Source organism: Physeter macrocephalus, chromosome 7 (genome assembly GCF_002837175.3).
Source record: "Physeter macrocephalus isolate SW-GA chromosome 7, ASM283717v5, whole genome shotgun sequence".
In the NCBI taxonomy this organism is placed as follows: Eukaryota; Metazoa; Chordata; class Mammalia; order Artiodactyla; family Physeteridae; genus Physeter; species Physeter macrocephalus.
In genome coordinates, this window is record NC_041220.1 from 106,313,502 (window position 1) to 106,339,814 (window position 26,313).

The 26,313-nt window shown below is 42.1% G+C and overlaps 1 protein-coding gene across 1 annotated transcript in view; it reads left to right on the forward strand.

Moving 5' to 3' along the window:
* CLNK (cytokine dependent hematopoietic cell linker) overlaps positions 1 to 26,313 on the forward strand; it is a gene marked incomplete at its 5' end in the record, with an annotated part of 155,601 nt that overhangs the window by 97,517 nt on the left and 31,771 nt on the right. The window contains 7 exon segments of the mRNA XM_024119532.1: positions 1,697 to 1,722; positions 1,937 to 1,956; positions 3,050 to 3,157; positions 11,069 to 11,096; positions 15,593 to 15,611; positions 17,487 to 17,568; positions 21,506 to 21,546. Coding sequence (XP_023975300.1) covers positions 1,697 to 1,722; positions 1,937 to 1,956; positions 3,050 to 3,157; positions 11,069 to 11,096; positions 15,593 to 15,611; positions 17,487 to 17,568; positions 21,506 to 21,546 — 324 coding nt within the window.

Below are 26,313 nucleotides of genomic sequence, written 5' to 3' on the forward strand. Positions count from 1 at the left end.
AGTGTTTGAATTCATGCAGAGAAGTCTATCCTATCTGTTTAAAAGTGTTTTGCAAAAACAAAATAGGGAGAATGGTAATTTTGTTCAACGACGTAGTTATTTTTAGACCTGGAAGAACCCTTAAAATCATCCAGACCAGTATGTGCTGTGTTGTGCTGTTTTGGGCCAGCTGGACCTTTCCCCAAAAGAAATCGTTACGAGGAGATCCGGTGGGAAGTGAGTGGGGGTGGAGTCCCGCCAGTGACATGGGGTGATGAACCACAAACCAGCCGCCCCGTCCTGCAGTCCTGCAGTTTTCTTGGGAGTCCCCAGGGGGACCACAACGGACTCTTCATAGCAAAGTGAAAAAACACAGATTTAATCCAACCTTGTTGTCTCACAAATAAGGAAAGGAGGCTCAGCCAGTGCTCAGTTGAGGGTTTTTTTTTGTTTTTTTTCCGGTACGCGGGCCTCTCACCGTTGTGGCCTCTCCCGTTGCGGAGCACAGGCTCCGGACGCCCAGGCTCAGCGGCCACGGCTCACGGGCCCAGCCCCTCCGCGGCATGTGGGATCCTCCCGGACCGGGGCACGAACCCGTGTCCCCGGCATCGGCAGGCGGATTCTCAGCCACTGCGCCACCAGGGAAGCCCCTCAGTTGAGTTTTAAGTCTCCCACAATAAGATACAGACATTGTCTCACTGATTCCTCCCACCCCCTATAAAGCAGCATTTATTAGGTCACATCCATTTTTACAGATAAGTGAGCATTGCTTCCTCAAAGACACCTAGCCCTGTTAGTCTGACACCTCAGACTAACTTAAGTCTCCTGTGTGTCCATTCCATACCATGCCCTTCTCTTCTTGAAATTATCATCACGATTTTAATAGTGCTTTCAGTGCATGTCTACCCTCTTAGTTATAAGCCCTATGGCAGCAGGGACAGTGCCTCTCACCTTCCCAATTATGTCCCCAGAACCTGGAACTTGGCTTATAAACAGAACAACTGTAAACACCTTGAGGGGAAGGATCGTGTTGTATTTGTCTTTTTTATCCCTAGTGCCTGGTCCTGTGCACAGTTCAGAGCAGCAGCTCAATAATTGTCTTTGAGTAGAACTGAATTGTGGAAATAAAACTGCCTAGAAGTTGGGAAAATCCTTTCCGGGCCTCGTTCAGGCTGTTCTAGGGTTGGGTGGTCTTGGGCAATTGTCCTACCTAGTTTGTCCTTAATTTTATCATTCGTAAAATAAAACAGTTGTTTTCTGGGGCCTTAGAAAACCCTTCCATCTGGAAAATTTCGTGATGCTATTTTCCTCTGCTTGGAAATGTCCGATGAAGGTGTGAGGCAGGGACTTGAATTAATAAGATGACTGTACATATAAAAGAATGTTAATCAAGAGTTAATGGTTAAGAGAGGAACTTAGGGGTCGCACCACATGCCATGAAATCTTCATTCTACCATTTACTAACTGGGGGACTGGAGGTGAGGTACTTAACTTCCCCACACCCCAGTTTCTGCATCCAGAACAAAGGCAAGGATTGAATGAGATCACATAACTAAAATATTTTGCATGGTGCTGGGTATCTAATAAGATCTCAACAAATGTTCATTGGCGTTATCACCAAAATTATTCAAAGGGGAATGATTTCCATTTAAACATATGTGAAAATAGCTTGTTGACATTTTCCATAAACTCACTGATGTTCCTTCTTATGTTTTAGGAGACAAACCCACAAAGGGAAACAAGGTAAGAAAAAGCATTGAAATGCATTTGTTACCCACCCTTTGTTTTAGACGCATAGGAATACGGACAATGTGAAAGCTTAGATGGCACTTGAAATGTATATCCTAGAAGTTTGGTTGGGATTTGTCATTTCTACTTGTAAACCAAAAAATCACTAACCATTTAGTTCTGCTCAAAGAACCAGAACTTTAATTTCTGATTCTCTTTCCTTTTGCAGACTCCTTTACCACCTCCTCGGTAAGACACTGAAAACAGAACTTTGTTTTGCTATATGCTTAAATGATTAGTTCTATAATTTGAGAAAGAGAAACACAAACATCTGACACTGAAAACTAATGAGCTGGTCAATGAACAAGATTAAATAAGCCTCATTCATCCATTTAATCATTCATTCATTCATTCACAGTCATCTATTCAATATACCTCCACTTATCGATCATTAATGAATGCCTTGCTTCCCTGCTTCCTGTTTCTTTCCCTTTGTTTTGTACAGAAATCTCTCCTTCTTTTTAGTACAGAAATCTGCCAGAGGGTCCTGGCACTGGGAAATGCCTTCAAGGGACCTACAGTACATAAGTATATAATCATATAAGTATATATATATATATATTTTTATATATAATACATATACAAATGCAAATATTATTATAGTTATATATATGGAGGCAAAAGCAACAGACTTGATTTCTTAGGCTCTGAGTCAGTCACTCTGTTGTTCTGCTTGGGCCCGTGAGGACCTCCATCACAGCACTTGTTTCCCTGACTGGTCATCTTCTCACCACTTCTGTCTCTGCCCTCCCAGAGGGAAGCATCTTGAGCCAAGGACTGTGTCTTTTTCCTTTCTGCATCTCCAGCATCTACCAACAGTGCCCGATACACTTTGTGAATGAGTGAGGGCCTGGGTGAATAAATGGGTGAGTGAGGCACCCATTGACTTTGGAACATTGTCCTATTTCTTTGGGGAGATTCAAAAGCCCATGTCCTCTAGTTTGGGGCAAAGGAAAGGCTGTAATCATATTTTTACTCCAGGCCTCCTAAACCTTCAACAGATGGCAGATTGATAAAGCTATGACACCCTATAGAAAAGTACATAACACTCTAAACAATTGAACCAGACCAAAGGGCAAGTTGCAAGGAGAGAGATTTAGGCTGGTTAGAAGAATGAGTATTCTGACATTCGAAGCTCCCTGTAGAGAGCCGCCAGCCCCCCAAAACTGATGTTTCCAGCCCAAAGCTGAGGGCACAGCGGCCAGGGCTGTGTGAATTCCAGGTCTGAGGAGCCATCTGTGCAGCAAACCTTCTCAGGTCCCCACTGTGACTCTTCACACAGGCCGCCCATCACTCTTCCAAAGAAGTACCAGCCCCTGCCCCCTGAGCCGGCGAGCAGGCCACTCTTCCCTCCGAGGTACACCTTTCCCGAAGTCCAGAGAGGGTCCAGGTGAGAGGCTTGCTGTTGCTGGTGGTGAGATGACCAGGGGACGGGTGGGCAGGGGGGAGGCGGCAACAATAACCAAACCAGTCACCTCTCTAAATGGGCTCCCCAACGTGGTGGGGAGAGCCATCCCATACCCTGAGGGAAAGTAGTTTGACTCCTTAATGGAAAATACACCTTCTCTGTAATAAAATCAGTTACTGGAAGAACGGCTCACTTACGATGTGAATTAGTTATTAAAGAAAATGTTATCATTGCCGGAACTGAAAGGGGTTCAGACTGTTTGAGGACCAATATCGGCCCCCAGCTTCCCATCTCCCAGGCTGGAGAAGGATAACCGCGCACGCGAAAACCCATTTGTCAAAAACATGATTGCGGGCTTCCCTGGTGGCGCAGTGGCTGGGAATCCGTCTCCCGATGCAGGGGACGCGGGTTCGTGCCCCGGTCCCGCGTACCGCAAAACCAAACAAACAAACAAACCCGACTGCCTTCTTGACAAATAAATATGAAAAATCCAACCCTCTGGTATTAAGTACTGATGCCAGAGCCCCGCTCCCAAATGTATGGGGCACCGGGCAGCCAAGCAGCCAGCTCCGATCAAAAAATGTCACAAACACGAAAAGACCTCTTTTTCTTTTCCCCGAGAGAGTTTAGATTTCCCAAATTACCTTATTTGAGAAGTCAGAACAGAGGCTGGCATTTCCCTCGTGTTGCTGCACAGAGAGTGCTGCTTTCTGACTGCAAAGCTTGGATCAGCCGGTGAGGTGCAGGGCACTATTTCACCAGGGAGCATTTCTCGTGCATATACGGAAATTCAAAATATCAGGCACATTTTGCACTTCTGTGGAAAACCCTTTCATCACTGGTTCTGATGGCGGAACGTAAAAGAGCCGAAAATGCCATTTCCCCCTTAGTTCTTCCGGCAAATGCCTCTTCCCTTTCTGTCCTTTACAAGCCCACACAAGCATACATCTTCCATGCAGACACCTCTCCTGCTCTTCCTCGTGCAATTTCCTCTCTCCTCTGTCCCCATCTCTTCTCGAAACGTAGGGTCTCCTTCTTATAAACCGGCAGAGGAAGGGCAGTGGTTCTTAACTGGGGTGGGGCGGGGGGAGGAATGCCTTTGCTCCCAGGGGAGTTCGTAGTGTCTGGGGACATTCTGTTGTGACATTTTGGGTGCTGGGGATGCATCTAGTGGGTAGAGGCCAGGAACGCTGCCAAACATCCTGCAGTGTGTCGAACTCCCCCAGAACAAAGAGTAATGAGGCCCAAAAGGTCAGTGGGGCAGAGGTTGGGAAACTCTGCCCCAAGGCAAATGACGCGCTTCTCTAAGCCCAAGGCTCTTCTCAGCCGTAAAGTGAGGTTAAGAATTATGCCTACTGCCTACCTCCTGGGCTAATGTGAGAATTAAATAAGATGATTTCTATCAAGTGCTTATCAGTACCGGCCTAGCACACATTTATTACCAACATGTGTTACAGTTACTACCTTGAGCCATTTTCTATTGGTGCCTTTGCCACCGCATATAATATATTTGGAAAGAAGTCTGTCCCTTTGACCCCAAAAGGAGGGGCTAACTCATTGCAGTATGCATATGTCCTAGAACCCCGCAGGGCAGTTTCCAGAGGGTCTGAGCCAGACCAAGAGTCACCAGATTTGCTCTCTTTTGATTTCTGTTTTCAAAGAACGAGAGTCTTGGAAACAACAACAGTAATAGAACATCATCAGAATCGGAAACGTGAAATGCATTGTCCCTAAAACTCCTGACCAAGTCGTCTGATATGACAAGAACTGGCCCAAACTCAGAGAAGGAGATAGAAAATAGGATGAATAAAGATCAAAGATGATGAGGTTGTTTAGTGTGGAGAAGAGAGGATTTTTATTTTCTTTCTGTTTCTTTACATTGGAAAGAATAGGATGTGGGAACCCAGCAGGACGGGGTTTGGATCCCTGTTGAGCCACTTCTGGCTGTAAAACTTGAGGAAGCTCTTAAACAGTTCTGAGTCCTGCTTTCTTTATTGGTAAAAAGAAAATAACCGTCCCCATGAGACAGAATTGTGGTGAGGAGGTATGTGATTTTTCTAAAGTACTAGGATAATATCTGTCACAGCATAGGAAAGAAGAAAGAAAAACACTTAAACAGCATCTCCCATCTGTACCCGACAGAATTAGGCACCCATAACCCGATTTTTTCTTGAAATAGAAGCTACAGATTCTAGGGCAATGTTTCTCATCCTGGCTTTACATTAAAATAATTAGGTAAACTTTTGAAAAAGTTCTGGTCTCCAGGATCTGTTTTAATTGAGAGCATCACTAGAGGGCATTAGTATTTTTCAAAGCTCCCCAGATGAGTCTGATGTACAGCCAGGGCTAGGAACCCAGAGGGACCCAGATTCTACGGATATTTCTGCCACTCAAGCTCCGAAGGTGCTTAGGCCTTACCTGTCTGTGTCCAAGCTTCTAATGTCTAAAATAATACTCTCCTGATCTCCAGATGAGCCCCTCTGCTGTCTGGATCACACCAGCCTATTGTCAGCCATGTCAGGGGCGTTGGAATCTTTCTACTTTCGTGTTTTGTAACTTTGCAGTGTCTCTAGTTGTAGTTTACAGTGTTTAATCATTCTTAGATGTGATGAGAGCTGTGCTAGGTCTCTTCACCAGAGGATAGTTATATTTCATCTCATTGAATCCTTTCTGCAGCCCAATAAAGTATAATTTTCTAAGGCTTGGAAAGGCCAAAGAGCCCGGCCCAGTAGAGGCATATAATAAGAACCTGGTAAAAATCACTTCCCTACCCACTGGGCACAAAATATCATTAAGATTCAGAGAAGTTAGGTGACTTGGTCAAAGTTATAGGGTTGGTATATGACTGTTGAGAGGGCAAAAACATGCAAAGCCCAGTGCAAGACATTGGCAATGCCATGAGGACTAAGAGAGCTTTGCTTTATTCTATTTTATTTTATTGTTTAATTTTTATTGGCATATAATTTATTTACAATGTTGTGTTGGTTTCTGCTGTACAGCAAAGTGAATCAGTTATACATATACCTATAGCCACTCTTTTTTTTAGATGCTTTTCCCATATAGATCATTACAGAGTATTGAGTAGAGTTCCCTGTGCTATACAATAGGTCCTTATTCGTTATATATTTTATATACAGTAGTGTATATATGTCAATCCCAAGCTCCTAATTTATCCCCCTTCCCCTCCCCCCCCGGTAACCATAAGATGGTTTTCTACATCTGTGACTCTATTTTTGTTTTGTAAATAAGTTCATTTGCACCATGTTTTTTAGATTCCACATATAAGCAATATCATATGATATTTGTCTTTCTCTGTCTGACTTACTTCACTCAGTATGACCATCTCTAGACCCATCCACGTTGCTTCCAATGGCATTAATTCGTTGTTTTTAATGGCTGAGTGATAGTCCACTGTATATATGTACCACATCGTCTCTAGCCATTCCTCTGTCAATGGACATTTAGGTTGCTTCCATGTCCTGGCTATTGTAAATAGTGCTGCAATGAACATTGGGGTGCATGTGTCTTTTCGAATTATGATTTTCTCTGGGAATATGCCCAGGAGTGGGATTGCTGGGTCATATGGTAGCTCTATTTTTAGCGTTTATAAGGAACCTCCTTACTGTTCTACATAGTAGCTGTACCAATTTACACTCCTACCAACAGTGTAGAAGGGTTCCCTTTTCTCCACACCCTCTACAGCATTTATTGTTTGTACATATCTTCATGATGCCATTCTGACTGGTGTGAGGTGATACCTCATTGTAGTTTTGATTTGCATTTCTCTAATGATAAGTGATGTTGAGCATCTTTTCATGTGCCTTATGGCCATGTGTATGTCTTCTTTGGAGAAATGTCTGTTTAGATCTTCCACCCATTTTTTTGATTGGGTTGTCTGTTTTTTTTGTTATTGAGCGCATGAGTTGTTTGTATATGTTGGAGATTAATCCACCTGCTAGAGTAATGAAAATAGAAACAAAAATTTTAAAAATGGGATCTAATTAAACTTAAAAGCTTTTGCACAACAAAGGAAACCATAAACAAAACAAAAAGACAACCCACAGAGTGGGAGAAAATATTTGCAAACGAAGAAACCGAGAGCTTTGCTTTAAGAGAGGTTTCAATTCATTTTTAGTTGGGCCCATCTAGGTAGTCAGATGGCCATTACTAATGACCACATGTGAATGACCATGTGAGGCTGCTGTAAGGCTCACTTTCCATAAGAACAGAAGGAAGATTGGAGATCTGAGCTTCTTTGGCCAACGCAGAAAGAATAGTGCCCGCTGCCTTCCTAACAGCTGCTCCCTAGGCCCCTGCGATGAATCGCCCTCCCTGGGAGGCTGTGATTTACGTCCAGGGATCAACTGCATCAGTGAAGACAGCTGCAGCCTGACAATTGGCCGTGCTCACCGTGGGTGACAGTGGTGGTCCCCGCTATTGTGTTTCAGCCCCCATTGGTCTCTGCCAGCTCTGCCCTTCTCTATTTTATAGCTAAGTCTTGGCTTCACAAAACAATTGCTGAATTGAAGCACTTTAGTTAAGGAAAACGCCATTTAGAACATTCATTGACAACTTGAAACTAGGAGAGAACGTTGATGTTTGGGGAATGTTGGTTAGACATTCTCAACCACTTATGGGTCATTATTAGGATGTACTTTATATATTTTGCTCAGCTTTTTTTTTTTTTTAACTTAAATAGATGTATTTAAAAGGGAAATATATCATCACCATAAATAACCACAACATGATTTCAGAGCAAAACTTTCAGCCTGGGGGAGGTTTTCTCTGTTAAAAGGGAAGAAAAGTAAAGTTAGAGTGATGTTTAGGATATACTAACCGCCACATGCAAACTCTCTCCTTGACATAATTAGAAAGAAGAAAAAAACAAGTTTCCAACTATGTATCCATCGTAATTTGAATACCACGGTCCATGCACCAAATAAAACTCACCCTGAGAAATCACGAGAGTAATCATCATTTGCTGTAGGTCTAGCTACACATGGCCCACTTTAGAGTCTTCAGCGCTGTGCAAAAAGCAATGCTACAAACCTTAATTTTCTGATGAGGACACAGAACTGCAGACTGGTCATTGAGCCATGAAATTTCCTTTAAACTTCAGCAAATTCAGTGGCCCGAGGTGCAGGATCAGCCAAAATTTAAATAAAGTGTGTGATATTTTACCAACACAACACTCATTTGCCTAACTATGGTTTTACCTTTTCAACTAGTAATGCTGACACTGCATCAGTTCAAGCAACCTTAGTGGCAAAAATGCATATCCTGATGATTTGGGTGGTGGAAAAAACCATTATACATATCAAGAAACCATAAAAAGAGAGAAAGTATGGATTCCAGAGAAGATATACAAATTCACATTCATGAATGGAAACTATTGACTTTAAAGTGTAAACTTTATTATCATCATAGTTTTGCAAGATGTTGCCTTTGCGGGAAACTGGGTTAAGGGCACATGGGCTGCCTCTGTATTATTTCCTACCACTGCATGAGACCTACAATTATGTCAGAATAAAAAGTTTAAGTTAAAAGAGGGTGTGACTGTTAAAAGTGTTCTGCAGATGTAAGGTGTTACTTTTTCCAAATAGCTTTCACATATATTATTTCATGAGAACCTTAATCAATCCTCCTCATTTCTGTCTGCATTTACCCATTTTACAGGTGGGAAAATGAAGCCTCGGAGAGGAAATTTCACTTATTGAGTGAGATGGCACTCAGAGATGACACAGCAAGGACTCAAATCCAATTCATTTGAAACTAAGCCAAAAACTAAGAGAGGCTCAGGAAGGTCTATTTTTAGAGTGCAAGGCATTATCCTCAAATGCACACTGAGCACGTACTTTGCACAGGAAAGGATGTGGAAAACTTATTCTATGTAATCAATGACCATGTTTTAGTCACTGGCCGTCTCCAGCAGCCGATCATGGGGAGACTTATGAATGGAAAGGTGCTCTCAGAGAGGAAGGGTGGTGCTGGGGAAGGAGGCCAGAGTCCACCCTGCTCCACCATTCCGTCACTTTGTGCAGGTCTCCCTGTCTTCATAAATTTCATTGAAGAGACCCCCTAAAGCCTGAGGCCTCCCTTTTACATGTGAGGGGAGCAACCAGCTCGTGGGCGTCTTGTCACCACAGGCATTTCAAGGCCCAAGGACCGCTGTCGTGCACAGAACGGACTTCTTAAAATCACTTGGGTTCTCACTTAATAATCCAACTTTTTAAAGTTACGAATTCCAAAGGCTAACGTCCCTGAAGCCTCAAATTTCCATCTATAAAGTATATTGCTTGATTCACAAGTGGAGTGCTTTTACCTGAACAGAGAGACAGTCACTCTGCTTGTTACATTACATAGGTTAAGACATAAGACATTTAGGAACTCAGTTAAATCTCCTTAAACATTTGAAATACCTTTATTCACTAAATGTAATTGATTTTTTAAGTACTCTTAATGCTGACAGGGCAGGTTTAAACCCTAACAAGCAAAACTTTAACATTTCATTTTTATAAATCTAATAAAGTTAATATATAAATATAGCAAAATTCAAGTTCTCTTAAACAGTTTGAATGGTTTGCAAATAGAGTTGAACATAGCTTGACTCTTATTAACTTAAAATCACAAGTCTAAAATCAATCACGCCTTTTAAATTGAAGCCACATGGCCAATCTATCAGTATTCCTAAGACGCCAGAGTTTCTTAAACATTAAAAACACTGAGATTAGCCTCAATTTAACCCCTAAAGAATTAATATTATGAATGTCTGTTCTACTTTATTACTTCTAATTGTTCCTCTTTATCTTCCACTTGCCCCGTTAAAAGGAGGAGGCAGGGTGAAGTTGTGTTATCTCAGATGGACTGATGAAACAGGTTAAAGAACGTGGGACCTCAGTACACTTGCTTCTTGCTTGGAGATCTGAGACCACGGTATAGCATCTGAGTGCAGTGTGCTGCTGGGATCATCTTACCTGTTACAGATAGACCTTTATAACTCTAGATCAACAGGCTTCTGCTAGGATTGGTGTCACAGCCTTAATCTGGCATCTCTTCAGTTCCAGTCTTTTCACAGACAGACCTAGGTAGACAGATGTGCACATCACCCACCCAACTCCCTTCATAACCTCCTCATCTGGCTTTGCCCACATTCTAACAATAGTGCCCACTGGACGCCCAACATTTTCCTTTCTATCTCTAGCAATCGTCACAATAACCCTCTAAGATGAATATCCCTGTGCCACTTTGTAGATGAGAAAAATGAGATTTAGTGAGGCTAATTGACTCAATTGTCAATATAAATGAAGGGCTCGGAGTTTCTTCTGAGACCCCTCCGATGGTCTGATGTCCACTTTATCAAATGCCATGTTGAATTCTTTTCCTATCATGCAGTTTCGTGTTTCTCCTGTCTCAGATCTCCTTTAATTATCAGCATCCTTTCTCTCATGCATGCCTTCCTGGGGTCCAGCTGTACCACAACTTCACATTTCAAACCCTTTGTACTCCCTCAAAGCAAAAAATGAAGAGCTTTAAAATGAAGGTAATAATAGCAGGTCCTTCTGTGCTAATGAAACTTGACATGGAAAACCAAATGTCAGGAGAAATGATGATGTTATTTAAATTCTCCTAAAGTGAGAAGCAAGTTTATTCATGTCCTTTCTGTCACCACCTTTTTTTTTTATATTGGCTCATAACTTCTTCTTTTGCTTAGAAAATTATGAGAAAAATAAACTGGCTTTAATTTTATAGAACAGTGATAAATATCACACTGGACTATGGGCTATTAATTTGGCAATGAAAATGTAATCAAAGAGTTTTTAAGGACTCAGAATGATTTTATCTTGATCATTATGAACTATATTTTATGTAACACCATATTTCTTTTCCTTGCAGACAGATAAGCTTAAAGAACTTAAGTGAGGTAAGGAGCAATTGTGTCCTAGGAAACAAAGAAGGGAATTTTTGTGCAAAGTGTCTGTGATTGGCAAGATACTTAATTATCATAATAGAAATGCTCAATATGTATTAATATCCCTATTTTAAAGGTGATAAAACTAAAGCAGAACAAAGTCAGCTCAAGATTTTAAATCAAGTTCCACCATATTCTGTGTTTATTGGTACAGTGATGAGAAGAGCATGCCCGTGATCCATGGAGGACATCAGGTTTCTACCGAGGGCTTCCAGCCTCTAGCATTTCAGAAATAAATGTTGGAAATTGTGTAATACTTTGCTATTTGCTCTTCACAAGAGAGACAGGACTGCAGAGTAGAAGGAATATGAGATACAGAGTTGCACAAACCTGAGTTAGATTCCTGCTCTGCCACCAACTACTTTGTGAACTTGGGCAAATTCTCCTGCCCCCACCCAACCACCCCATTCTGTTCCGTTTTCCCAATCAAAATATAGAGGTGGGTATCCTCAACTTGGCAAAGCTGTTGTGACAAAGTCAGTCAGTCAAAGTCAGCACATAAATGACCAGGTGAGCAGTAGAGGCCCAATAAATGGTAGGAAGGTCAGGTAAGATGGAACTATCTTAGAGCCCTCTTAGATGTTTACTTTCTTAAGCCCCCAGAGAAGTTCCTTAAGCAGATGGTAGGTCCTCACTTCACTCCCACTGGCCTCCTAAGGGATTTGGTTCTTATCTTAGTTTTTGACCTTTGCTCTTACATCATCTAGAACGTAAAGGTTGATCTCTTTCTTTCTCTCCTTCTTTCTTTTGATGTTGAAAACTCAGACTCTGTGTACCAGTGCCAAACTGAATCTTGGAGACAGTGTTCTGGGTAAAGCAGAAAAGAATAGCTTTATTGCTTTGCCAGGCAAAGGGGGACACAGTGGGCTCCTGCCCTTGAAAACTGTGTGTCCCAACCCGGGAGGATTTGGTGAGGAGTTTTTATAGCAAGAGTTCAAGGGCAGGGTTGCTGATAAGGATCAGGGTATGGGCAGGGCCTTCACTCCTTTAACCCGGCCTCAGGTGGTCTCCTGATATGTTTCTGTGGTTTTCGAGGTTATCAAACTGTGACCTTCTCTCTGGAATGAAGAATGCTTCATCAAGTAGTTAACATCTTTCATTTGTTGGGGATTTTAGCTCTGCAGAAGAGCTCAAAGATACTGTTATGTGTATCCCTTAAAGCGGGAACCAGGACCCTGCCCCAAGGCTGCACTATTGTTTCTTGGCTGCTCCTCCCTTGTCTCGGTATCCCCTCCCTTCCCTGATTAGCAACTGTTTGAATCTGCCCTTTGGGACTCAGAGAAGGTCATGGAGTCTGGAGTCTGTTCCCTACAAACAAGGAACAGGGGACACAGAAAGGCTTCTGTGCCCAGGAGCCCCACAGGCTCCTGCTCGGTTTTACTTTCTCCCTTTTTTCTTTCTTCCTTTCTTCCTCTCTTTCTTTCTTTCTTTCTCTCTCTTCCTTCCTTTCTTTTTTCCTTCCTTCCTCCCTTCCTCTGTCTCTCCCTCTTTTTTCCCTTTCTTTCTTTCTTTCTCTCTCTCTCTCTCTCTTTCTCTCTCTCTCTCTCTGTGTCTCTCTCTCTCTCTTTCTGGTGTTATGAGAATGTTAAAAATAAGAGTCACATTTCTAGCTTGTCTGTCAAACAAGATATTTATGACCTCTAATCCACAAGACAATCATGTCAAGGAGGATAACACGTGACTGCTAAATGAGAGGTGCTGTTCAAGACTTCACTCTTACACTCTTCTGGGAGTTGCTGGACTTCCCAAGTGCCACCAGGAAAGAGAAAGTTGGGGTGGTCCTCTGCTGCTGGGGGAACCCACAAATCTAGAGGAACTCCACCTCTTTCTTCCTATGGGTTGGTTTATGTGTCCTGAGTAGGCGGCTACTCAAGATGACCTATATCCATAACTCACTGGTCAGTCTAAAAGGACAATAGCCCCACCAATCACAAACAAGCAAGAAGGAAATGGGGAGGTCAGTCTTAAACAGCAGGGATCATGCAGGACTCTTTGTTTTTCTTGCAACTTTGGTTGGCCTTCTGCTAGAAGTTGATATGATCTAAAGAACAACAAGGCCTAGTGGAAAAACACATTCTTCCTCCTTATCTTTTGCCAAGACACTTCCTCATTGTTTGTTTGGGCTGAGAGTCAAGGCCATTTCTCTATTCCAAAAGCCCATCTCATAGGGCACATGCCATGCTTGTGTGAGTGTTAAGTGCTTGCTCAAATTATACCTTGGGGACCAGAATTCATTCCAGCAGAAATGATGTGCCACCTGCCCCAATTCAAATTTACATAGTACTTTATAGTTTTCAAAAAGTAGAAATTTATTGTCTCCTTTAATTCTCAAAAAAAAAAAAAAAAGAAAAAGAAAGAAAGAAAACCCTAAGAGAAAAAGAAGCTTCAGAGAGGTGACAAGAATTGCCAGGGTTCCCACAGCTGGCAGATGGAACCACCCTAGGAAGCCCAGAGTCCCGGTCTAACCCCCATGCCCATGACTTTGCCCTAGAAAATACAGAGGCACCCCTGAGGTGAAATAGTGGGGGAAAAAAAGGAAGTAAGGAAGGGAGGAAAGGATGAGAGGGAGGGAAGGTGGGAAATAATAAAGAAGGCATTACTATTTAACTTGAATATGCTAATTTTCTAACCAAAAAAAAAAGTTAAAGTAGGGAAACTAGAGAGATTTCACTCCATTTTTCTAATTGCATTTGATTTTAAATTCAGAGCCCTCAAGCAAAAAATTGGCTGGGTCTCAATTCAATAAAAAAAATTGCTCCCCCAGACAGATGGCTTCCAGGCTATTTTTACAGCAAGGCTTTCTCCCCTCCTTTGACAAGCCTGAGAACCACAGCCGCAAATGATTGAGCACTTTGAACTGCCGGGTTCAAAGTCCTGAGGAAGACTCAGTGGGGAAACTTTCAAACCATCCATAAAAATGGATTCATTCATTACCCTTTTTACATAGCCTATAGTTTTGCCTTTATTTGCTGTCCATGATGAAATGTATTTCCTCTTTCCAGAAAACTAGGGGATGCCAAGCTCTTTGAAACAAAAGGGCTTGTCTGTTGGTTAGCCTTAGACAAGATGTACAATGCCTCTCTAAGCTATTTATTGATAAGTGATTCTTGTCTATGAAGCCAATGTGAGTCAGGAGACCTGGGCTCCAGGGTCAGCTCAGCCACAAGATAACTCTGAGAATCTGAGCAAATGGCACCACCTCTTTGGATGTCATCTGCAAACCACTGGCTTTAACTTTTCATGGACCTCAGACCCCTTTGAAAATTTGATGAAAGGTATAATAAACCTTCCTCACCCCAGAAATAAAAATGCACATATTTATAGAGGAAAAAAAATTAGCTTTTCATGTCAGAAGGTTCATGGACCCCACTAGGCCATCCAAGGACCTCTTCCATCCCCCAAGTTAAGAAGCTTTAGTCCATATGATACCTGTGGACTTTCTCAGCTGGTGCAATGCATGAAATGGACCTTAGAAAATTATTTGCAGTTAAGTAAATACTTCAGCAAATACTATACTTCTTGCAAGGCATTTTGATTCTTCAAGAATATAATAGGACTCAAGAATACAAGTCCCATAAGCACATAGACTTTCATAATGAAGAATGATCAAGAATTCTACTACTATTAAGGAAAAAAAGAGAATGAAAATGTCTGAGAAGGGAAATGGCTACATTTAACAAGAATACTGTGAATATTTTCATGCTAATTTTTAAAAATAAAAATTCCAAAACAGGTATAAAGAAAATTAACCATGGCTTTCATCAGTTAAACACAACCTCTATTAATATAATATTTTATCATATCTCTTCAAATCCTTTTTTCTACAAACACACATATACCTGCTTCTAAATATGTCATAAGCCCAGTTTTTAATCCTGAACATTTTATGTAACTTTGAGATATACTCACAGTGTAATCTTATTCCATACTCTACGTAAATACTTGCAATGCATTTCTAACATTCCAGTGGTGAGTATAGCACCAAAAATTACTTAATAGTTCTCACTTAGAGGCTTATGTAGATTGTTTCCAGTGTTTCAATATTATAAGTAATGATGAACCGCACATCTTTGTACATGGAACTTGATCCAGATTTCAGATTGTTGTCTAAGAAAAAGAAACTCATCAGTGGAATTCTGGGGATAAGAATAAGAGTATTTCTAAGGCTCTTAATAGCTATGGTTAAATTGGTTTCCAAGAGTCAAAGCAATTTATAGTCCCATCAGCAGACTGTATATTTGCCTGTTACATCACACAAAGAGTATAAAATTTTTATTTTTGCTTAGTCTTTTGGAGGATTATTCGTAGATTTTAAAAAAATCTATCCTAACAAAAATGTTGCCCAAACTCTACTAACCAACTGCTCTAAAAACACACATAGTATAATGTAAAATTCTCTGTCACTAAGAGGAACTCAATGTTTTGTTTTGTTTTTTAATTCAATACAGGTCCTTGGAACAGAGAAAGGTGAACTATTTATATTTGTTTTCTTATCCTAATATCATTAGGTTAAGTCCTATTTCCAGGTTAATAGCATTAGTCATTTTTTTAAAGGATTACTTGTTTCAGGGCCTGGGATATATGGACACGTATGTGGGTGCATGATGACGTGATCCAGATGGATCCAGGACCTCAGAGTCTATTCAGGAGTCCTGTGGTCTGAACAGGGTGATTTAAATTGGGGGTGGGGTAGAGGTCTTTCTTCAGCTACAGGCTACTGACAAGGAGGCACACTGTCACCCCCTGCCACTTGGGAAAGACATTGCTGGCCTGCTGCTCCAGAGAAGCTCTTGGTCTCTCCATCTTTGATATCACCCGTGCATACACACATAAGCCCTCATTCATGCACGCATACACACGTGTGCACACTGTGGATGTCACTGTTGTGGAGGCATGCAATCCAACACTTGCTAGATGGCAGGATGCTAATCTGGTGATACCTTCATGCCCACCTTGGGGATACTGTTCACCATTCACTTAGAATGATGAGTTATGTCCAGAGCCGAAGGACCTGAGCTATGGCCCAGAGTTAACACAGGCAGCCTAGTTTGACAAAGCAACATTGGGCTAAGATTCCAGAGGCTCACCACCAGCTCACTGTGTGTTTTGGCCAAGTTGCACTGACTCTGTGAGTCTCAAGTCTGCTCTTTTTACATTGAGGAAGTTAGACTGGAGCGGGACCTAACCTGGGTTTGTGGATTCCTAAGGGTTTCTGATGGAGGAGTGAGGGTCTGTTGGCAATTCTAAATAATTTTAAAATCTAAAGGAAACTGTGCCCTTTTCCACAATAAAGCTCAGCATCCTACTGAAATGTTGAGGAGCTGTTGCCTCAGGCTTCAGTGATTATCAACCCAGCAATGTGACATTGATCAGCTCACAGAGGTGGCTGTTAATGACCTGAAATGATTTTATGGGATGTATGACTAGTGGACCAGTCACTGACTCCAATCACTTTTCATGTAATGACAGCCCTTCAGTCAAAGGTGTTGAGTTTGTGATCAGCCTTGGACACAGCACAGAGCAACAGCCAAAATTAAGACATGTCAGTGTTTATGCTTCCTTAACTTTACTACTTACCACTGCAACTGGAAGAGTGTTTTATGGGATTCCCTATCATAGTATTATTATGTGCCCTTGGTAATTCTGGATAGCTAGTTACAATCTATCCAGGATGAAAAGGAAATAAACAGTGGTAACACCAATGACATATGTAATTACTGAATAAGTCCAGTTCCTGTGGTTGTCAAAACTTTTCAAAACTTGAAGATCAAAGGGGAACAACTGAGAAAACGCACATCTGGTGGGAACCAGGTGGAAACCTCTGGTCTATAATAGAATCCTGGGAGCTCTCCTGCCCTATCACAGGAGAGTTAGGAGAATTCAGGTGTGCCTGGGCCAGCATCAGGCATCCCCCTACCCTACATTGCTCAGAATAGTTCTTAAGTTTAACATTTTTGTTTATGTTTCTATGTAAGTTTTCATTTGAATGGAGAATTCAACCTCGGTCCACTTCCACTTCAAGCCCTTCCAATACCAAATACCTTCCAATGAAATATTCTATATTTTGGCAAGTTCAAGGATGAGTTCCAGATTTAATATTTTTTACAATATTATTGCATATTCAACATTCAAAGCAATTTTTATAGTCTCAGGGAGAAGCCAGTCCCAGGAGCCACGGTTATTGCAGAACACGTGGGTTACAGTTTCCACTAACCATGAACAGCTTAGTCTTAATAATCAGAGATTACTTGGATGAAATTATAGCAGTGCCGGTAGACTTCTAATGGTCCCCAATCGTTTTCCTTTTGCAACCTGCCCAAATTCTGTGACGCCTTTACACAGTTCCTCATCATCAGATGAAGCCTGAATTATCTCACCTGTCACAAAACCAAAGTCCTCAAGAGACTCCTCTTGCCATTGCCAGGTAAGGAGCCAGGAATCCCTTGCTGGGTCCCGGCTTGGGGGTCAGGTCCTGTGTTGTCTGGGATGATGACTCACAGAGGCTTCCTGAGAAAGAGAAACTCTGGCCTTTCATAATGAGGCCCAGTGTTGACGCCCCAGGGAAACCTGTGAATCACAGTTGTTGTTGAAGTTAATAACATTGTTCTTCCTGCACTTTATAAGTGATTGATTGCATGTTAGAGACGATATTTGAAAACATGGATATTAAGTAGGGAGGATTAACTGGAATGGAGGCTAGTCAACCTGGGAAGAAAAGTTGGCTTTTCTAACTAGTCTCAGTGGATGACACACAGAAGCTGACGATTACTTTGGAAAAGCACTTTATAAATGGCCAGCGGTTGAAAATGCCATTATCTGATTAAATACTTGCCTGATCAGGTTATTGTGACAAATGTCATCCCAACAGGAGAGTCAAGGAAACTAGTAAGGCTCAGGCTGGTGATTCATTGGCCAAGGTCATGTACATTAGTGGTAGCTTCCTTAACATACAGTCTCCAAAATTAGTGCTATCAGGCCCTCCTGACCCCAGTCTGACCAGTGGCTCCAGCTCAGTTCATGTCACTCTCCACCGCCTCCCACCACAGGACATTTGCATGTGCTATTCCTCTGCCTATAACACCACACCCCCATATTTCCCTCTCTCCACCCTCTCCCTACTTGGAAAACTCCTCTTTATCCATCAGACCCCAGCTCAAAGCCACCCTGAATACAAGTTCTGACCCATTCCCCAGAGGGAATAAATGAGGCCCAGAGAGACTGAGTCTCTTGCCATTGAAATCAAGTCCAACTCCACTCTACAGTAGCCCATCACGCCTACACTGACTTGATTTTTTAAATGCAGCCCATAAATCTTGACTTTCCTTAGTGCCACACTTAAGGTGCTCTTTTATTATTTAATAATAATACTTTTATTTAATAACACCCTGTTTGTGATGGAATAGAGTATTGCTTAGGAGGGAGCCCCTGGAATCAGGGGCTGCCTGACTTCCTCACTTACAAACCATGTGGCCTTGGGCAATGTCACTCACCTTCCATGTGAAGCTGAGAGCAGGGCCAGACCTGTTCAACCTGCCCATGTGCCCGCCAACCGCCAGCTCTCAATGCCATTGCCAGGCCCTGTATGTCAGGGGCATGGTCTCCATCCCCCACTCCCTTCCTCTCGCTCACTTTCTTGTCCTATTTCACACCTTCAGCAACTTTGTCTTCAGTCTTTGATCTGTGGACATTAGGACTACAGTTTCATAACTCTTATCAGGCTGTTTTCAGTTTAAGACCCAATCTGACACAAAACTCTTGCCCATACAATAAGTACATACTCTTTCTTAATGTAATTTTCTGAAAGGAAACAAAAAACCATCATATTATAGTGAGAAGATAATGAGATTCTAGTTGGGCCCACATCTGTAGTAGTTGTTATTCAGTGTGGTTTGGCTTCTTTTGTTTGTTTGTTTGTTTAATTGAACAAAGTCTCCTGATTTTTCTTCCTTTCTTAACTGGCTGCTTCTTCTAAGTCTCCCTTTTAGGCTTTTTCCCAAACTGACCTCTGAATGTTGGTATTCCTCAGATCCTTCTGATGTCCTTTTTTCTATCAGTAAAAGTGTAGGCAGTTCATCCATCCCTACAGTGTCAAGGGTCAACTCTATGTTGATAATTACTAAATGTCTATCCTCCGCCCCAACCACCCTTCTTAGCCCCAGGCCCATATATCCAGCTACCCAATGGGCAGTTTTCCTTAAATCAGTGACAGGTATCTCAAACTCAGTGCTGGAAACTGAACTCTTCATTTCTACTTTCATTTCCGGACCAACGCTCTCCTCCTACAAACTTTCTCACCTCAGTAAATGGTATACTGTCTTTCCCATCTTCACTCTTCCCATCCAAATCATTAAAAACTCCCAAAATTCTCAAATCTCAACTCAAAATGGGTCTTGAGTCTATCCATTTCCCCAGCTCCCAACATAAACCAGCCACCATCAACTCTTGCTTAAACAGTAGCCTTCTAATGAAACAGTAGCCTTCTAATGATACATCTTCATACCCTACCTTCCATCCATAAGGAACTACTTTCTGGTCTCTTGAAGAATAAGCCATGTTTTCTTGCCTCTGAGCCTTTGCACCTGCTGTTCCCTCTGCCTGGAACACACCATTACTCCTCACCAATCTCCTATTCACCTTTCAGAAGTCAGCTCAGTTAGCATATGTCCCAGGAAGACTTTCCTGAGAATCAAATCAATTTTGTCTGGATTAAGTGACCTTCTTCTGCTACCACAGGATCTTCTGCTGTGCTCACCTCTATCGTGGTGTTTACCCCACATTGTGATTATGGTATAATCATGTCTTCCCTCCATAAATTAAGCTGCTTTAGGGTAGAGGTCATGTCTTATTCATTTGCTATCCCCCAAAACATACCACCTACTTAGTAAATGCTCAATAAATGTTTATAAAATGAAAGAATTATCATTTCTATTTTAGTTTAGGTAGTTTTTTTTTACTTATATTTTTATAAACTTTGTACACGAAACCTAGAATATCCTCAGAGGATATTCCTATTCTCTCAACATTTTCTAAAAATCCTGAAAAATTAGGGCAGTGAAATTTTGCTATCTGTGATTTTTTTTCCAGATATTTAACAAAATTGTACACTGGCTCCTAGTAAAGGGATCCTGGTTTTAACAGAATCGAAGGCTTAGATAGCAGGAGAAGTCTAACCAGTGATGACAGCACAGTGTGGTGGTTCAATGATCTAATGGCATTTTTATCTACCAAGCAAATCATAAGACCCCAGGCTTCTGTGGAGATAACAAAAACCAGATATGTACTCAGTTGATTTCATTGGTGCTGGAAAAGGGCTAGATTTCATTGAATTAACCCAGAGGCTTTATTCAATTGCACAGTAGTGGCATAGAGCATGCTCCACGTAATTAGATTTAACTGTAGGAGCACCTAGAGTTTAAAATGACAATGCCAACAACAATACAAAATGAACCAGAAAATCAGAGCTGAGTGTTACACAAAGCCAAACATTAAGTAAAGCCATTGGTAAACAGTCTTTTTTTTTTTTAATAAATCTATTTATTTATTTATTTATCTTATTTTGGGCTGTGTTCGGTCTTCATTGCTGCACGTGGGCTTTCTCTAGTTGCGGCAAGCGGGGGCTACTCTTCGCTGCGGTATCAGTTGTGGCACACAGGCTCAGTAGTTATGATGCGTGGGCTCAGCTGCTCCGCAGCTTGTGAGATCTTCCCCGACCAGGGCTCAATCCCATGTCCCCTGCATTGGCAGGTGGATTCCTAACCACTGCGCCACCAGGGAAGTCCCAGTAAACAGTCTTGGTAGCATCATTATTGTGTTTAGAAATGCATATCGTTTTATTGCCTTTTATTATGTTTTTATAATCCCTTTTTCTTTATCAATTTCCTTGTTAATAATCCACACAGTTTTCTTACCTAGCTCACATTAAGAAGGAATAAAATAATTTCTATGCTTTTCTTCTTTGCTATGGCTGACTCTCCTTCAATTGGTAAACAATTACTATAGAGTAGGAGCCCCATCCAGCCACATAGCATTTTCTATAGTGACTGTAGCTACAACGCAAGTCTAAATTCATAGCTTCCAAAAGTAAAGAATTTTGATGTGTGCTCACTGAAGTGACATGGAAGGAACTAATGTGGGTAAGTCACTTTGTTCCATATCTAATGTTCATCTGTATTGAGAAACTTTGTTCCATATCTAATGTTCATCTGTGTTGAGAAAGGAAGGAACCAGCATTTTATCAACCTTACAAAACAGACAGTTTTTCATCCAGTAAAATATAAAGTGCTCTGTAAATATGACAGGCCATGAGTACTGACCCAGCGTGGGAAATACTAACGTTCTTTCAATTTTAACATTTCCTTTAGCTCTTCATTCGTGACTCACAACCACAGTGTACAAAACAGAGGTAAGAACACTTTATGAAAGAATTATAAAAATAAGTAGGTTAAGTCATACACTGCTATATTCCTGCACCGTGACTTAGCTTTTGTGAACCTCAGAGCCTCTGAGCTGATGCATGTAGATGTAATTCGCTTGTTTTCATTGATAGGCAGCATTGCATCGCGTCAATATAGTGTTTATCCATAGTTAAATACAATCACTTAGGTGTTTCCAGTTTTTTCCTCTTATGAACATTAGTTTGTTGTGAACAATATTGTTGATGTCTTCCCCTGTGTATAATATGTACATGTTTTTCCAAGTATTTAATATGATAAGTTCTTTTTCTAAGAGTGAAATGGCCACGTCTTAGAATATTCGTCTCTTCAGTGGCACTAGATGTATTTTCCAAAGTAGACGTATCACATTGTTTCATCAACAGCGTATGAGACCCCATCGTTCCCCATCCTTTCCAACAGTTGTTTTTTGGCAAACTTTTAGTTTTTGCCAATCCATTGGGTGTAAAATAACTTTATCTTAAGAAGGGTCTTAAGATGACCTCTCTTATTAATTGATTGTAAAGATAAAAATCAGAAGGATACCATGTCCGTGGAGATATCAAAATCAGCATATAAATATAGTGTTATATTAGTGTTGATGATGGGTTTTGATACTGTTAGTATTATTTGGCCCAAACTAGATCTGTCATGTTCTTTCTTCTTTCTTTCTTCAATCCTATGCCATGGAGATTCTGTGTTCAGGTCTAATCTTTTGATCTCTCTCTGCTGAGCCACAAGAGAGGGCTTTAGGGCTGGAGAAAGTGAACCCCATGGGATAGAGTGGGAAGGCCGAGGGCTCTACTGACCTAGGTCCCAGTTCTGCCTCTCTGAGCTTCACCCTCCTCCATCCATAAAATTCAAATAATGACATTAACTCACAGGGTTAATACACACACACACACACACACACGCACACACACACACAGCCCTCGCTTTGCACATAGTAGGCAACTGACACATTTTAATATCCTTCCTTCTTTTTTGCATTCCCTTTCCTTCTCCAGGGATTGTCCAACTAACTGATCCTGTGAGACCAAGAGTTTCCTCCCTGGCCTCCATCATGTCTTTATTTCTCTTCTGCCCTATGCCATCTGGGCCTTAGATTGCAAAACCAATATGGAAAACTAATTTGGCCCATGTACACATTGCTAATAAGAGTTTCCCAAGAGAGAACTCCTTTTCTAAAGTGAGATGAACAAAGGGGGCTGTGATTAACCCAATGGCTCAATCCCTGGAAATTAAATGATAGGAACAGTAGTCCTGGAGGCCAGATTTTGGTGTATGAAAATGAAAAGACTTGGAGTATCCAGGTGGAAGGTCCAAGGCCTGAACGGGCCCAGAAAGGGCTTTACTGATGGGCGTTTTGAGAATGGAAATGTTGCAGAGATAGAGAAGCAGAATCAAAGATTAAAGAGGAATCCAGAGTCTTAACCTGAAAGACAAAATCTTACACAAATAGAAAATGGGGACCTTCAAGTTGGTGGAGGAGTAAGACGTGGAGATCACCTTTCTCCCCATAAATACATCAAAATACATCTACATGTGGAACAACTGCTACAGAACACCTACTGAACACTGGCAGAAGACCTCAGACTTTCCAAAAGGCAAGAAAATCCCCACGTACCTGGGTAGGGTAAAGGAAAAAAGAAAAAACAGAGACAAAAGAATAGGGATGGGACCTGCACCTCTGGGAGGGAGCTGTGAAGGAGGAAAAGCTTCCACACACTAGGAAGCTCCTTCACTGGCGGAGACTGGGGATGGGCAGGGGAGAAGCTTCGGAGCCACAGAGGAGAGTGCAGCAACAGGGGTGCAGAGAGCAAAGCAGAGAGATTCCTGCACAGAGGATCAATGCCAACCAGCACTCAGCAGCCTGAGAGGCTTGTCTGCTCACCCGCTGGGGTGGGTGGGGGCTGGGAGATGATGCTCGGGCTTCAGAAGTCAGACCCCAGGGAGAGGACTGGGGTTGGCTGCGTGAACACAGCCTGAAGGGGGCGAGTGCGCCACACCTAGCTGGGAGGGAGTCTGGAAAAAGCTCTGGACCTACCTAAGAGGCAAGAGACCATTGTTTCGGGGTGCGCGAGGAGAGGGGATTCCTTCCCTGCCTGCCCACAGAAGGCAGAGGACTGCCTGAACAAGCTCCAGAGATGGGCGCAAGCCGTAGCTATCAGCTCAGACACCAGAGACAGGCATGAAACCCTAACGCTGCTGCTGCAGCCCTCAAGAATCCCGTGTGCAAGCATAGGTCACTATCCACATGCGCCACCTGCCCCACCGACCCCAGGAGCCTGGCAGCGCACCACTGCCAGGGTCCTGTGATCCAGGGACAACTTCCCCAGGAAAACATACGGCACTCCTCAGGCTCTTGCAACGTCACTCTGGCCTCTGCCACCTCAGGCTCGCCCTGCATTCCAATTATAACTACAGTACCCCTCCCTCCCCACGGCATGAGTGAGCCAGAGCCCCCTAATCAGCCGCTGCTTTAAACCCATCCTGTCTGGGTGGGAACAGAAGCCTGAGGGTGACCTACATGCAGAGGTGGGGCCAAAACCAAAGCTGAACCCCAGGAGCTGTGCAAACAAAGAAGAGAAAGGGAAATTTCTCCATGCAGCCTCAGGAGCAGTGGATTAAATCCCCACAATCAATTTGAGGTACCCTGCATCTGTGGAATACCTGAATAGACAATGAATGTTCCCAAAATTGAGGCGGTAGATTCCGGGCGCAACTGTAGACTTGGGGTTTGCTGTCTGTGACTGACTTGTTTCTGATTTCTATGTTTATCTTAGTATAGTTTTTAGCACTTTTTATCATTGGTGGATTTCTTTGTTGGTTTGGTTGCTCTCTTCTTTTTTTTAATCACTTTTAAATTTTTTAATTTTAATTATTTTTTATTTTTTATTTTAATTCTTTTCTTTTCTTTTTATTTATTTATTTTTCTTTCTTTTTTTCCCCCTTTTCTTCTGAACCATGTGGCTGACAGGGTCTTGTTGCTCCAGCCTGAGCCTCTGAGGTGGGAGTGCCGAGTTCAGGACATTGGACTACCAGAGGCCTCCCGGTCCCATGTAATATCAAATGGCAAAAGCTCTCCCAGAGATCTCAGTCTTATTGCTAAGACCCAGCTCCACCCAATGTGGCCAGCAAGCTCCAGGGCTGGACACCCCATGCCAAACAAATAACAAGACAGGAACACAACACGACCCCTTATCAGAGAGGCTGCCTAAAATCATACTAAGTTCACAGTCACCCCAAAACACACCATTGTACACAGCACTGCCCCCCAGAAAGAAAACATCCAGCACCACCCACCTGAACACAGGCACCAGTCCCCTCCATCAGGAAGCCTACACAAGCCACTGAACCAAGCTTCCACTGGAGGCAGACACCAAAAACAATGGGAACTAAGAACGTGCAGCCTGTGAAAAGGAGACTCCAAACACAATAAGTTAAGCAAAATGGGAAGACAGAGAAATATGCAACAGATGAAGGAGCAAGGTAAAAACCAATCAGACCAAACAACAGAAGAGAAAATAGGTAATGTACTTGAAAAAGAATTCAGAGTAATGATAGTAAGGATGATCCAAAATCTTAGAAATAGAATGGAGAAAATACAAGAAACATTTACCAAGGACCTGGAAGAACTAAAGAGCAAACAGACAATGATGAACAACACAATAAATGAAATTAAAAATTCTCTACAAGGAATCAATAGCAGAATAACTGAGGCAAAAGAACAGATAAGTGACCTGGAAGATAAAATAGTGGAAATAGCTACCACAGAGCAGAATAAAGAAAAATGAATGAAAAGAATAGAGGACAGTCTCAGAGACCTCTGGGAAAACATTAAACATACCAACATTAGAATTATAGGGGTCCGAGAAGAAGAAGAGAAAAAGAAAGGGTCTGAGAAAATATTTGAAGAGATTATAGTTGAAAACTTCCTTAACATGGGAAAGGAAATAGTCAATCAAGTCCAGAAAGTGCAGAGAGCCTCATACGGTATAAATCCAAGGAGAAACATACCAAGACACATATTAATCAAACTAAGAAAACTAAATACAAAGAAAAAATGTTAAAAGCAGCAAGGGAAAAGCAAGAAATAACAAACAAGGGAATCCCCATTAGATTAACAGCTGATCTTTCAGCAGAAACTCTGCAAGCCAGAAGGGAGTGGCAGGACATATTTAAAGAGATGAAATGGAAAAACCTACAACCAAGATTACTCTACCCAGCAAGTATCTCATTCAGATTTGACAGAGATATTAAAACCTGTACAGACAAGCAAAAGCTAAGACAATTCAGCACCACCAAACCAGCTTTACAACAAACGCTAAAGGAACTTCTCTAGGCAGGAAACACAAGAGAAGGAAAAGATCTACAATAGCAAATCTAAACAATTAGGAAAATGGTAATAGGAACATACATATTGATAATTACCTTACATGTAAATGGATTAAGTGCTTCAACCAAAACCCATACACTGGCTGAATGGATACAAAAAAAAAGACCTAGGGCTTCCATGGTGGCGCAGTGGTTGAGAATCTGCCTGCTAATGCAGGGGACATGGGTTCGAGCCCTGGTCCAGGAGGATCCCACATGCTGGAGCAACTAGGCCCGTGATCCACAACTACTGGGTCTGCGCGTCTGGAGCCTGTGCTCCGCAACAAGAGAGGCCGCAATAGTGAGAGGCCTGTGCACCGCGATGAAGAGTGGCCCCCGCTTGCCACAACTAGAGAAAGCCC